The 15,418-nt window shown below is 36.4% G+C and overlaps 1 protein-coding gene across 4 annotated transcripts in view; it reads left to right on the top strand.

Annotated features, from left to right (window-relative positions):
- Nucleotides 1-14,783, top strand: part of LOC129033027 (olfactory receptor 14I1-like) — a 76,376-nt gene extending 61,593 nt beyond the window's left edge. For 3 of the 4 annotated variants that reach the window (XM_054480959.1, XM_054480948.1, XM_054480937.1), the window contains one exon: nucleotides 13,401-14,554. In XM_054480959.1, the coding sequence (XP_054336934.1) occupies nucleotides 13,421-14,419 (999 nt within the window). In that variant the 5' untranslated portion in view covers nucleotides 13,401-13,420 and the 3' untranslated portion in view covers nucleotides 14,420-14,554. Of the gene's footprint in view, nucleotides 1-8,222; nucleotides 8,329-13,400 lie in introns of those variants that run through there. The other variant, XM_054480967.1, reaches the window with a different exon arrangement.
- Nucleotides 14,784-15,418: the final 635 nt, after the last annotated feature.

Here is a 15,418-nt window from a genome sequence, read left to right as displayed (position 1 = left end):
GTAGTCTCTAAGGCTGGGTTAGAATTCCAGGCTGCTTTTGAAAGATACCTCCTGGGCTGGCTGTTTATCTTCCTGGCTCCCTGTTTTGAGTGGGAATTCACTTCCTAACTCTTGTGCTGGGGAATGTTCATTCTGGCTTCTTGTGAGGCCTCTTCATTCTATTTGAACTTACTCTTCCCACAGGAACTCCACAGTTAAACCCCTTTTGGGTTCCTACTCGCTATATATACTATGACACTAACCACGTCTGCTTCTATTTTAGGCAAAATGACTTTACTGTGGATAATTCGGAACTGCAATTGTTTATTTGAAAATCTTAAGATCTGCCTAAAGTGGCTCCTATAGGACTGCTCCCTTCCCATTTCCTTCTTTTCCTTCTTTTACCCATCTTAACTTTTTCCATTAAACACCCCTGACACTTTGATATGCACCTCTTTTCCATTAAACATCCCTGACTTTTGATATACACCCATCCTTTACCCCTACCAGATGTTTCACTTACCTCTTTAGCCCCTCAACTCCCTATAGTCACTGGAACTTATGCCTCCTGACTTACAGGGGGTTCTCAAGGGACTGATGCACACACAAAGCAACACATGGGCATTCCTGGAAACAAATATAATCCACAGCCTGTGTAAGATTACGTTTTAGGTGAAAAACCCACAAATACCCCAAAATATGTTATTAATTAAAATCTGTCCTCACTACCTTAACAAGTGTCTAGGCTTTACCTTTGAAACTGGTGTCATCCTTATTTTAAAAAAGTTGGACATGCACACAGGAATATTATCTTTTGAAGATAAAGGAATAGATTGAAGTAATGCTTCTTCAAGCCAAGGAATGCCAAAGGTTGTCATCAAACTACCAGAATGCTGTGGTACGCATAGCAAATGAATACATCAGCTTTCAACAACAACATCAAAAATACAAGTCATGGTAGCAGGCAAAAAATATGCTTTAAAGAAAAAAACAAAATTAGAAAAGGACTTAGACATGGCAAGCCAATCATGTGATTTCTTGATGTTTCTTCTGTGTTTTCTGCCTAGAAAAACCCACTGCGCTCACTGCTGTGTGCATCTATCTGAACCTCTTATGGCTCTGAGTGCCATCTGATGTATGAATCATTCTTTGCTCAAATAAACTCTCCTAAATTTGTCTAAAGTTTTTCTATTTTTATTGTACTTTAAGTTCTGAGATATATGTGAAAACATGCAGGTTTGTTAAATAGGTATACATGTGCCATGGTGGTTTGCTGCACCCATCAACCCATCATCTAGGTTTTAAGCCCCACGTGCATTAGGTTATTTGTCCTAATGCTCTCCCTCCCCTTTCCTCCCACCCCTCAACAGTCCCTGGTGTGTGATGTTCCCCTCTCTGTGTCCATGTGTTCTCATCATTCAACTTCCATTTATGAGTGAGAACATGCAGTGCTTGGTTTTCTGTTCCTGTGTCAGTTTGCTGAGAATGATGGTTTCCAGCTTCATCCATGTCCCTGCAAAGGACATGAACTCATCCATTTTTATGGCTGCATAGTATTCCATGGTGTATATGTGCCACATTTTGTTTATCCACTATATCATTGATGGGCATTTGGGTTGGTTCCAAGTCTTTGCCACTGTAAATAGTGCTGTAATAAACATACGTGTGCACGTGTCTTTATAGTAGAATGATTTATAATCCTTTGGGTATGTACCCAGTAATGGGATTGCTGGGTCAAATGGTATTTCTGGTTCTAGATCCTTGAGGAATTGCCACACTGTCTTCCACAATGGTTGAACTAATTTATACCCCACCAACAGTGTAAAAGTGTTCCTATTTCTCCACAGCCTCACCAGCATCTGTTGTGTCCTGACTTTTTAATGATTGCCTCTAGCTGGCGTGAGATAGTGTTATTTCTGTAGTCTCTCTTCTGTTCCACTGGTCTATATATCTGTTTTGGTACCAGTACCATGCTGTTTTGGTTACTGCAGCCTTGTAGTATAGTTTGAAGTCAGGTAGCGTTATGCCTCCTGCTTTGTTCTTTTTGCTTAGGATTGTCTTGGCTATATGGGCTCTTTTTTGGTTCCATATGAAATTTAAAGTAGTTTTTCCAGTTCTGTGAAGAAAGTCAATTGTAGCTTGATGGGAATAGCATTGAATCTACAAATTACTTTGAGCAGTATCACCATTTTGATGATATTGATTCTTCCTATTCATGAGCATGGAATTTTTTCCATTTGTTTGTGTCCTCTCTTATTTTCTCGAGCAGTGGTTTGTACTTCTCCTTGAAGAGGTCCTTCATGTCCCTTGTAAGTTGTGTTTGTAGGTATTTTATTCTCTTTGTAGCAGTTGTGAATGGGAGTTCACTCATGATTTGGCTGTTTGTCTATTATTCATATATAGAAATACTTGTGATTTTTGCACATTGATATTGTATCTTGAGACTGCTGAATTTGCTGATCAGCTTAAGGAGTTTTTGGGCTGAGATGATTTAATTTTCTAAATTCACAATCATGTCATCTGAAAACAGAGACAATTTGACTTCCTCTCTTCCTATTTCAATACACTTTATTTCTTTCTCTTGCCTGACTGCCCTGGTCAGAACTTCTAATACTATATTGAATAGGAGTGATCAGAAAGGGCATATTTGTCTTGTGCTGATTTTCAAAGGGAATGCATCCAGCTTTTGCCCATTCAGTATGATACTGGCTATGGGTTTGTTATAAATAGCTCTTATTATTTTGAGATGTGTTCCATCAATACATAGTTTGAGAGTTTTTAGCATGAAAGGGATGTTGAATTTTATCAAAGGTCTTTTCTGCATCTATTGAGATAATCATGGTTTTTGTCATTGGTTCTGTTTATGTGATGGATTGTGTTTATTGATTTGCATATGTTGAACCAAACTTGCATCCCAGGGATGAAGCTGACTTGATCATGGTGGATAATTTTTTTGATGTGCTGCTGGATTCAGTTTGCCAGTATTTTATTGAGGATTTTCACATCAGTGTTCATCAGGGATATTGGCCTGAAATTTTCTTTTTTTTGTTGTGTCTCTGCTAGGTTATAGTATCAGGGTGATGTTGGCCTCGTAAAATGAGTTAGGGAACCAGTCCCTCTTTTTCTGTTGTTTGGAATAGTTTCAGAAGGAACTGTACCAGTTCGTCTTTGTACCTCTGGTAGAATTCAGCTGTGAATCTGTCTGTTCCTGGGCTTTTTTTTTGGTTGATAGGCCATTAATTACTGCCTGAATTTCAGAACTTGTTATTGTTCTATTCAGGGATTCGACTTCTTCTTGGCATAGTCTTGGGAGGGTGTATGTGTCCAGGAATTTATCCATTTCTTCTAGATTTTCTGTTTTATTTGCATAGAGATGTTTGTAGTATTCTCTGATGGTAGTTTGTATTTGTGTTGGATCAGTGGTGATATCCTCTTTAACATTTTTTTATTATGTCTATTTGATTCTTCTCTCCTTTCTCCTTTCTCCTTTATTAGCCTGGCTGGTGGTCTATCTATTTTGTTAGTCTTTTCAAAAAACCTGCTCCTGGTTTCATTGTTTTTTTGAAGGCTTTTTCATTTCTCTATTTCCTACAGTTCTGCTCTGATTTTAGTTATTTCTTGTCTCTGCTAGCTTTTGAATTGCTCTTGCTTCTCTAGTTCTTTTAATTTCAATGTTAGGGTATTGATTTTAGATCTTTCTCGCTTTCTGATGTGGCCATTTAGTGCTATAAATTTCCCTCTAAACACTGCTTTAGCTATGTCCCAGAAATTCTGGTACATTGTATCTTTGTTCTCATTGGTTTCAAATAACTTATTTATTTCTGCCTTAATTTTTTTATTTACCTAGTAGTCATTCAGGAGCAGGTTGTTCAGTTTCCATGTAGTTGTGTGGTACTGAGTGAGTTTAATTCTGAGTTCTAATTTGATTGCACTGTGGTCTGAGAGACTGTTTGTTATGATTTCCATTGTTTTTCCTTTGCTGAGGAATGTTTCATTTCCAATTATGTGGTCACCTTTAGAATAAGTGCTATGTGGTGCTGAGAAGAATGTATATTCTGTTGATTTGAGGTAGAGAGTTCTGTAGACGTCTATTAGGTTTGCCTGGTCCAGAGCTGAGTTCAAGTCCTGAATATGCCTGTTAATTTTCTGTCTCATTGATAAAGTTTTTCTTTTAACAGTTTTGTGTTGGAAGTAAGATTTGAAGAACACCTAGTAGCCCCCTGGAACAAGGAATGCCCAAGTGTAGATACCCACTAGGGCCCATTGCTCTCACGCTGCAACTGAAGGTTATGGGTAAAATTCCTCTTGGATTCAAGCTCTGCAAATTTGTGCTTTGAGCTCTAACTTTGAGCAATTTGTTGACTGGACTGGGTTCAGAATTGGAATGGATGTGGTAAAGAAACCAGACTGGGTCCAGTAGGAGGTCTCCAGTAGGTAAGACTCCTGGAAGATAGCACATCATGTGCTTTTTTGAATCCAAAGGCTCTAGAACTCTTCCATCTGGGACTGCAGCCTATTTTATGTATAAGAACCATGGATCAAGAACCTATGTTTTTCTAGAATAAATGAGTGAACCTGACCAAAGGTAACCTCGAGTTACAAAGGCCACAGTGGGGAAACTTTTTAGAAAGGACAAAGAGGTGCATGCCTTTATAGTACACCAGCCATGGGGACTGAGAAGACTTCCTTGTAGCTATTTTGAACCCCAAAGGAGTTGCCTCAAAACTAAAGGACCGTGTGTCCCAAGAAGTTTCCCTGTATTTTAAATAGGCCTTTGCATAAGAAATTTTTCATTTCTATACCAGTCTTCTGATGGACCTGGACTGTCTACCTACTAGAGAAAGCCCCCAAGGGCTAACACTCCCTGGGCAATAATCAACCAATGCCCCAGAGAAAAAAGGAAGTTTGAAATCAAATGTAAAAAATCCCCATACCTGAACCTATCCAATTGACAGTTGAATCGTTTTTAGAAAAACATTTGTAAGAATGAGTCTTTTCTGTTTCCTCTATTTCATCCTGCTTCTCCCATGGGAACCCCGCAGTCAACTGAAACACCTCTTATGAAACTTCCTGCTAAACACATGCTCTGCCAACTCCTTCTTGTCATGATCTTTGCTATGCCCCAAAACTCCTGGGGAAGGTGGGGGTAAATATTGTTCAGTCTTGCAGTCTTGAAAACAAAACAGGAGAGAAAAGTTGTACCAGTCTGTGATTATAGAGCAAGATTAGAAGTATCCATGCTGAGTCAGGCACACAAAATATTTGTCCTAGTCTTCAGTAGGTTCCACCCACTTAGTATTTTAGTTAAGAGGCAGAAGGTGGTTGGAAAACCACTGATCTAGCAGAATAAATCTCCAAAATACAACTTTTTGGCATAAAAACTATTTTCACCTGCTTATTTTGAGGACTTTTTGTAAAAGAAATTTACATCCATAACGGGAATCTCCATTTGTAAGAAGGTTTACCTGTCTGGACAGAGAACACTGGAAACTCTGACAATGAAGAAAGCGTTGGCTTAAATCTGCAAAAGGCCTTGCCTTGAAAGGGCTTTTCCTAGCCGTCTTGCCTTAACTGGGTCTTAACGACATCTTTCTTTCTTGGTTTAGGCAAATTAAAGCATTTAAGCTGGAAGTCCAAGCTCTGTGCTTTTGAGATATAAATTTTCTACACTATCTCTAGAGTCTAATAGGTATCTATTTAAAATGCAAGTTTAGGGTAGATAACTCATCAGAAGTAGAAGAAAGAAAAATAGATATTTGGAAACTGAGCAAATAAAAAAACATTAATGATCTTTTCCACAAATATTAGTAAGAAGCTTTAGCCATTTAAGTGGTATTAGCCAAAAACAATTTAGATCCAGATATTCTTTAATAAATTAGTGAGATTTGTATTACTGTACCTAGCACATGGCTAAAAATTTGTAATGTTTCTGTTACATGTCTGTCTATATCTGGATGTATGTACATATGTGCAATATTTTTCTACTGCCTTATACTATTGCCAAAATTAAATAACACCATGTTCAAACAAGATGGATGTCTAGCTGTAGGCAAGCAGGTGATTTTTCTGCTTTGCTTCTATGTCTGGCCCATAAAAGTTTGTTCACGCTGCTGGGCAGAGCTCTCTGAATTTCTTCTGATCCGTAGTACGATCCAATAATGAATCATTCTTTGATCAAATAAAGTCTGCTAAGTGTAATTTGTCTTAAGTTTTTATATTAAGACTCACTTTCCTCATTTGAAAAATGAAATGATAAAATATATATCCTAAATTTGACAGATTTTTCTATTCATTTTTCATTTTGAAATGTGATCATATTTAGTGAGATCCATTACTCATTCATCCTCTTGGTCTATGACTGGTTGTGGAACAAATAGATTTGGAAGAAGATGAGAAGCATGATGATTGTCTCCATTAAGCCAATAATTTTCTGAGAGTCTATGTGCAATACAGAAACAGGCTGCTGTAACTGCAAAGTAAACTGAGTATATGCACTTAACTGCTCTCATGTGGCATACTGACTAGGCATAGTGATGAAGTAAAACAATTTATTTTCTGAGTTTACTTAAATGAAATGTGAAAATATAAGTACTTTTTTCACTGTTTACTCTCCTCACTCAATGAAAATCTCTATTTCTCATGCTCATCACTTCCTCATGGACTCTGAGTTCAGTTGGCACCTACTCCATATTCTGCTTTCTGTTTCAGCAGGTAATGTACAATTTAACCCAGAGGAGGCAGCATCCTCCTGAGACCAGTGTCCCCCAGGCTTCCTTCTGGAGGCCAATCTCCTCCAGACTGTGGCAGCCCAGTCTCTATTGGAAATTAACAGAGAAAATTGTCTCCTTGATATGTTATACATCAGGTTTTCTCCATCACTGAGTTTGCATGTTAAATTGGGTCACTTCTGGTGAGACACAGGGGAAAATTTCAGAACTCTTTATCATCATTGGTCCAGACAGTGAAATACATATTGAGAAGCTACATGTTATTTAATCAAGGTATTGCTGGTCTAGTATTTCTCAGATATTTACCCAATAAGGAAATTGAATTTGTCTACATGAGATTTATGTAAGCAATCATTTCAAATTTTTTATGAGAAAAAAACAAGACATGTTTGCTTAAAGTGATTTAATTGTTCTCTTAGTAATTATGTTTCATATTTTTTCCAATGAAACAAGCAAACAAAATAGTGCATTCAGTTTGCTTGAATTTTTATCATTTGAATTAGTTTTGGAGAGATCTATTTTTAGCTTGAGACTAGAGTGGAAGCAGCTCATGGTGCAGTGTGTATTGGTTTTGTTCCTCAATGTTGCTCTTTTCCTTGAAATAAGTGGGATAAAGGGCAGCTCTTCAGCATCGGGCCACTCAGAGAAAACTACACTGAAGTAAAAAGGCTTCATATAGATTAGATACAAATGCTCTCAGAGGTGGGGCAGCAGAGGCCATCTTGTTGAGTGTAGTTTTACATTTCAGTAAATTGAAATTAAAATGTATTTGTAGGTTTCCCAACTTAAAACATATTAGCTGTGTCAGGACATGACAAGAATTCAGGTCTCTTTTAATCTTATTACTCATCATACCACATGTGTAAATTTAAAATAGACTTGGAAGCAGGAAACCTTTATACATATTTAATTCAATATGCTTTACAGTTAAAAATAATATATTCAAAATCTGCAACTTATATCTATCAATGACACACATACGTATATGAAAGTATATTGTCTTTTTAACCAATGTGCTAACTACTAAGTTTTTGTTAATAAATGCACGTCAATTTGCCTAATATTTTGAATAGGTGTATATACGCTTATATATCATAATGATAATACATGTTTGTTTGCATCCCTATAAATTTGTCCTCAATTTCAAATTGTAGACAATTTTCAAGGAAAATATTGATTTAATATCTTCAATAAACAGTAACTATACACTATACACAACTATATATACATATATACATATGTATATATACATACACATATATGTACACACATATATACATGTGTATATATACATATGTATATGCGTATATGTATCTATATAGACATATACATATATACACAAAAACTATATTTACAACTACATGTATATGTGTATATATGTGTGTATATATATGTGCATATATATACACAAACTATATATAAATTATATGATGCTTTTCCTTTAGCAGTGCAGAAATGTGAGTGTTAGAATCAAGGAAAGAGCATTATTATTTTCTCGTTCTCTAGATAATTCATTATGAAGAATTGGCCATGTGGCGGTTTTGTAGAATTTTACATCTACCGATGGCAAGCTAACCCGGGAGATAGTATACTCCTGTACACTGCTGATTCTGCTGGAAGGGTGGGTAACCCTTTGCCTTGTTCTACAGGACAGCTGCAATTCTTGGTTGTTTAGTTGAGACATTTTAAATACAAACCAATTAACCATTTTAATATTTGTTTCATTGAATTCTATTAAAAAGTCAGAACAAAAACCTAGTTTTAAGTTACTCTGCATTGTTAAATAGTATTATAATGGATGTCAAAATATGTAGAATGTAATCACCTGAGTCCCCATTACTTTATTAATGTTTAATCATATTTTTTAAGATTATTACTTTAATATGTGAGGTATTGAATCCATAATGTCAAAGAAAACAGTGGAAAAAAGGGAGTTTTTTTCACTGAATTTTACAAGCAATTTAAAAATATAAAATATAAAAGCAATTTATAACACAAAAGTATTTCAGTTGCTTCTTTGACATTAATGTATAAAAATATTAAAGATATGAAATATCCAAAATCTAGAAAGAGTATAACAAATGATTTTTAAGAATGAGTACTTAGGCTTATCATTTATTCATATTTTTATTTGCTTTAATGATTTTAACTATTAAAATATTACAGATATAATTACTTTTCAATTTTTTTCACCTTATTTTTTTCCCTCCCCTCCCCCATTTATTGGTATTTGTATTCATTCCAGTAACTGTTTCATACAAGCTTGTGTGTGTGTGTGTGTATATATATGTGTGTTTATAAATAATGCACTGCACAATTTGAATGTTTAAATGCATATCATAGGGAACGTATCTTGTGTAATAGTTTGTGGGTTTTTTTCAAAACTATGTTGAAATGTTCAATATTGATATAGGTAGAGTATCCCATTCAGTTTAACTTCTAGAGAGGGTTCCATTCTGGGATAAAGTAGGGTATATTATCCATTTTCCTAGTGATGGTAATTAAGGGTTTAAACATGGAGCAAACATCCTCACATACGTCATTTTTTAAAACTCAAGTGTACTTTTGTGAGAAGGAGCATTGCTGCATCAAACTTGTGCATCTTCAGTTGTGTTAAAAATTTCCAGTTGACCCTCCAAAGTAGGTAGACTGCTTACACAGCAAACTAAGCAGCAAAGAGCTTCATCCCTTCACATGTTTCTCAAGCCTTTACTTGCCAGACATATGTTTTCTAAAGCAATGGACACAAAATAGCATCATGTTAAAGTTTTAATTTGCATTTCCATAACTAGTAAAGTTGAACGTATTTTGAATTGTTATTAGGTCATTAGCTTTTCAGTTTTCTGAGCCCTTGTTCATATACTTTGTTTTTTATGCTAATGTGTTTTTATAGTTTGTCGTTTATCAGGGATAGTGCTCCTTTGTCATTTTCATTGCAAATATGTATTGCTCGTCACTTGACTTTGTGTGAGAGTACAATTCTTTTTTTTTTTCTTTTCTTTTTGAGATGGAGTTACGCCTTTGTTGCCCAGGCAGGAGTGCAGTGGCACGATCTCAGCTCACTGCCACCTCCACCTCCCAGGTTCAAGCGATTCTCCTGCTTCAACCTCCCAAGTAGCTGGGATTACAGGCATGTGCCACCACGCTCAGCTATTTTGTATTTTTAGTAGAGACGGGATTTCAGCATGTTGGTCAGGCTGGTCTCGAACTCCTCACCTCAGGTGATCCACCTGGCTCAACCTCCCAAAATGCTGGGATTACAGGAGTTAGCCACCGCGCCTGGCCAAGAGTGCAATTCTTTTCAATTACTTGTTTTAATGATACAATGAAATGCTTCAAAGTGACTGTATCGTTTATAGCATTTGGACAAAAGATTATCTTCAAATTTTTTCATTAAACATATAGGACAGGTAGAACCTAAAAAATAACATTTCACATTACCTTTAAAATTTGTCATAAAACATAGGTTCTACCTGTCTTATAAATAACATTTCACATTTGCCTGGTAGCAAGGGATAGCATTTATGTGCTTAATAGGGTTTATCATTAACGAAATAAGGCAACTAAACCTTAGATGATCAGTAACCTGATTTTAAAATCACTTGTTTAAAATTGGCTCTACATTGGGCAGAACTTCAAATTTTATTGAGGTATTTTCAAGATAGGGTAATAGTTAAGAAGAGGAATTTGTTCATGGTGCTGCTGCCAAGGAGTTACACCAATAACTCGAGGTGTTACCAACAATTCAAACAAATCTGGCTGTTCAAAGAAATGGGTAAATGCCACTGACTTGTTTTGGGACCGTAGATGGAGAAGAGATTGTATGTTGTGACTAATGAAAATGAATATTTCAGCTCTGTACCATTTTTTACCATGCAATTTGGTTTGAATAGGTTGAGTATGAGGTTGGAGGATGTCCACACAGGGAATATTCTGTAAGCCATTCAGGAACTTGAGCCTTGAGTTCTTGTGAGAGTTTAAGCAAGACTAGACTCAGGCACATCCAGTTGCAGTGACAGATGTTTTGAAAGAGGAGCTGCCACGAATTATTTGTAACGAGACGTACCCACCTCTTTGATACCACAGCTTCTTGGAGTGAAACAAAATTAGTTTCCAGAAGATACTGAAGAGACTTTAAAAATCAGTGTGCTCTCTTCCTTCCATCGGTGGCCCGCTGGTGGGGACTTAGTGCAAGGAGACAGTAATAATAGATAGTGCTTCTGTCAAAAGGTTGCTTTCTTCTTTCCAGAAATAGAAACATGCTTCCCAAGAAATAATCTAAATCTATTTATATTTCTGCCACTTCTAACTTTTTGTTCTATGGTCGTTTCTTTCTTTTTTTTTTTTTTTTCTGTATGTCTTATCCCCCCAGCTAGATTGTTAAGCATGTCTGGGACAGGAACTATTATATTTTTACTTTCTGAAGATTACCTGGCCTACTGCTAGGCACCTTCTAAAATTAACTTTTTGCAAGAGGAAAGATAAGCGGTAGATGTATCTGGAGGCTGCTGTTGGAGTGAAGAGAGACCTCCTGTGTTCCCAGTTATGCCTAATTCATTTATTCCTTCTTCAAATTTGTATTTTTTTTTTAATCGAGGGAGAATTTTTAGTGTTGAAGCCTTTTAGCCTCTAGACGTGTTTGAGCCTGCTGGCTTTCAGGGGCTTCCTGTCCAGATGGAGAGACAGACATATCCGCAAATAACAAGGCAGACTACTTGTAGTGTGGGCAGGGTGCTTGGGAATGGGAGCACTGAGATCTCACTGGGGGTGGAGCGGTTCTGGGAAGATGTCATTAGGGGAGAAATGTATTGGAGCTCTGTTTTGAAGGCTCGTAGCCTTTGGTTTTTGCTTGCTTTTAAATTCCTGGGTTATTGTACCATTTCTCTTCACCCCTGCTCCACAATTTTTAAAAATTCTGTCAACATAAGGTTTTGGCTTAAGCTATGCTTCACAGAGAACATAGCATCTTTTATAGCTGGTGCCACTCCTATGGCATACAGAAAAGCATAGGATTCAACATAACCCCAGTGTTGGGCTGTACAGGCTTAAAATGAACCTGTAATACCACAAAAAGAGCAGTGGAATTAGAATCGGAGGATCCCTTTTGAGTCTTGGCTTTGTCTCTCAAGAAGTTGACAGAGTTGCTGCATGCCGAAGAACTTGTAGCCCCCAAGAGGTATGGGAGTTGAACTAGGTACTGAAGGAGAGCCATGCTTTTGGATGGCTAAGTGGCACATACTGTTGGATAGCTACCTAAATGATACAGGGGGATCATATTAATACCAGGCCATAAAATGTCAACACAGATTGATTGAAAGCCTGTATGTGCATATTTGCATATTAAAGAACAGTTATGTTGATATGTTTACATCTCTGTTAAATGAAGAATCAGATTTAGTGAGATGTAGGATTAGATATAGTATTATCAAAAAATTTTCATGAGAATACAGTAAGCCTATGGGAAAGATTCATTGTTTTGTCATTCAAATTTGATACAAATTTCTGTTTAATTGCTTTTCAGATGAAAATACAATTCTGGAAAGAGGAAATATAGTGAAAGCCTTTTTATAAATATAAAATATTGACTTTTCAAAAAAAATAAAAAAATAAATTGGCTCTAGTTTGAAAAAAATAAGTTGTTTTGAGTGAGAATATTTTAGTCATGTGAACAGGATCTAACACACATGACTTTGATGCAGAAAAGCTTATTTTAAACATATAGATAATACCAGTGAAAAACAAAATATGATAATATAGAGAAAAAAGTTATTTTTGTGAACTTATGTTAGTCAAAGTTATTTTCTATGAAAAAAACTTAGAATGCAGAGGTCAGCAACACATCCTGGAAATGAACTGCCTTGATTTAAATGCTGGCTCAGGTGCTGTCTCTTTCAGTGCATTGGGCAACTTATTTGATCTTGTTATGCCTCCGTTTTATCTTCAGAATAAGAATAATAACAGCATATTTTAATTTATTGCAGTTATGAATATTAATTGAGCCCAGGTGTGTCCTGTAGAGATAATAGCATCTGGCACAGAGAAGGTGCAACACACGGGTAATGGCATTGTTAGTATAACTATTGTCATGTCTTGCACATTGACACAAAATAAATTTCCCTCTCTCCAAACCAGAGCTATTAACAATGGTTTTAAAATCATATTCCATACTCGTTCCACGTCTTAAACAGTAAATCCTCATTTTAAAGTGGCTTACCACCCAATTTATTCAGCAAATAACTAAAGAGAGTTGACTCTGCCCAGGATGTATAACCACAGTTAAAACTACAAACTTTTGTACTAAAAAATCACCCAGAGACTTGTATGAAAAGCAAATTATTGGTTTTATCCCACAAATTTTTATTTAGTATATTTGCCTTGAGACTTGAAATTCTGCATATTTAATAAGCACCCTAGATTATTTGATGAGAAAAATCTTAATTTCAAGATTGAGAAGTTCTGTATAATAGAAAAACAGTACTAATCAAAAGCTTTTAGAAATTGGTTACTCAACTCATAGTCTTAGGCATATATTTTTTATGATCTTTTCATGTTACAAATCTCCCACCATTTTGTTTAAGCAGTGTGGAAGGTGTCTAGTGGATTGAATTTAATTTAGGAGGACATTACTCCTACCATACTGTGTTCACTTTTTGTCTCATTTAAAACTATTGTATATTTTTTCTCAACAATCAGATCACAGATTTCCCTGCCAAATGGACAATCTCACAAAAGTGACAGAATTCCTGCTGATGGAGTTTTCTGATATCTGGGAGCTGCAGGTGCTACACGCTGGGCTGTTTCTGCTGATTTATCTGGCAGTGCTGGTGGGGAACCTGCTCATCATTGCGGTCATCACTCTGGATCAGCATCTTCACACACCCATGTACTTCTTCCTGAAGAACCTCTCCGTTTTGGATCTGTGCTACATCTCAGTCCCTGTGCCTAAATCCATCCATAACTCCCTGACTCGCAGAAGCTCCATCTCCTATCTTGGCTGTGTGGCTCAAGTCTATTTTTTCTTTGCCTTTGCATCTGCTGAGCTGGCCTTCCTCACTGTCATGACTTATGACCGCTATGTTGCCATTTGCCACCCCCTCCAATACAGAGCTGTGATGACATCAGGAAGGTGCTATCAGATGGCAGTCACCACCTGGCTAAGCTGCTTTTCCTACGCAGCCGTCCACACTGGCAACATGTTTCGGGAGCACGTTTGCAGATCCAATGTGATCCACCAGTTCTTCTGTGACATCCCTCACGTGTTGGCCCTGGTTTCCTGTGAGGTTTTCTTTATAGAGTTTTTGACCCTGGCCCTGAGCTCATGCTTGGTTCTGGGATGCTTTATTCTCATGATGATCTCCTATTTCCAAATCTTCTCAACGGTGCTCAGAATCCCTTCAGAACAGAGTCGAGCAAAAGCCTTCTCCACCTGCTCCCCCCAGCTCATTGTCATCATGCTCTTTCTTACCACAAGGCTCTTTGCTGCCTTAGGACCAACTGCAAAAACTCTGTCCATTCAGGGTTTGGTGATTGCTCTGACATACACAGTTTTGCCTCCCTTCCTCAATCCCATCATATATAGTCTTAGGAATAAGGGGATTAAAATGGCCATTTGGAGACTTTGTGAAGATATATTTTCCACAAAACTAGAACATCCTGGTCTTTACTGCAGAAGATCTGCAACAAAAAAACAAAAAAGCATAAATACTTTATGACAAAAAAAGATGAAAAAACTTGATGAAATGATGAAAAATCCTGAAAAAAGAAACTGAATGGGAGAAAGACAATATTTGCATTACTATATGTAGATAGAAATGCAAATGTTTCTTCAAAAAGTAAAAGTGTAAAAGTATAAAAGTACATTCATAAAATATTTCAGGTTGTGTAACTGCAGCTTGTTGTGGTGATCTATTCCTTCCCGTTCCAAACATGTTCAAACTGGTTTAAATACCTCATCTTGAACCTGTAGCCTTGCACTGCTGTTACTATGAATTTTTTGGAAGAGGACACACACACACACACATACAACACACAGTTTTAGTACCTGATTTAGCTAGTCAACAAAAAAACAAGCAGAAGGGTTATTAGAACAGGAACATATGTTTTAGATTTTGCCAAATATTTTAAGGACATTTCTCTTTCACTTATTTTCAGAAATCTGTAAGGAAATAAACACAATTTCCATCAATGCATCTACTGAGATTGTCACTTTCTTTTTTAACATGTTATAACTATTACAATAATAAAAGCCAGTAAGTTCTTAGTGTTGGCTTTATGTAAGACACTGGTCTAAAGATTTTATCATCTATATCCATATTTATATCAACTCAATCCTCACAATGAGACTACAATGTTGGTTTTATTGATTTCATCCAGATTTCATAGATAATGAACTAATTAGGAGTCAGGAACATGCCTGAGTCCTCCCAGCTAAAATGGTCAAAAACAGGAATTGGTCTCGGGCAGTTTCATCAGAGGATCGACAGTGTTTCCACTGTCCTATGTGGAATAAATACAAATTGACGTTTTCATATTAAACTATATTTCTGGAATATACCTAGGTTAAAATGTTACTGTCATATGCTATCAGATTCCAGATTCTTGTCAGCATTATTTTTAGAATAATTACATTTATTACATAAAGAGGGTATCAAAGGGTACTTTTTGTCATTCATTTTATTTTAAATGTTATTTCACACTCATACAAGCATTTT

This window comes from Pongo pygmaeus, chromosome 1 (assembly GCF_028885625.2).
Source record: "Pongo pygmaeus isolate AG05252 chromosome 1, NHGRI_mPonPyg2-v2.0_pri, whole genome shotgun sequence".
In the NCBI taxonomy this organism is placed as follows: Eukaryota; Metazoa; Chordata; class Mammalia; order Primates; family Hominidae; genus Pongo; species Pongo pygmaeus.
The sequence above is the reverse complement of the archived record's forward strand: the minus strand, read 5'-3'. Positions and strand labels throughout refer to the sequence as shown.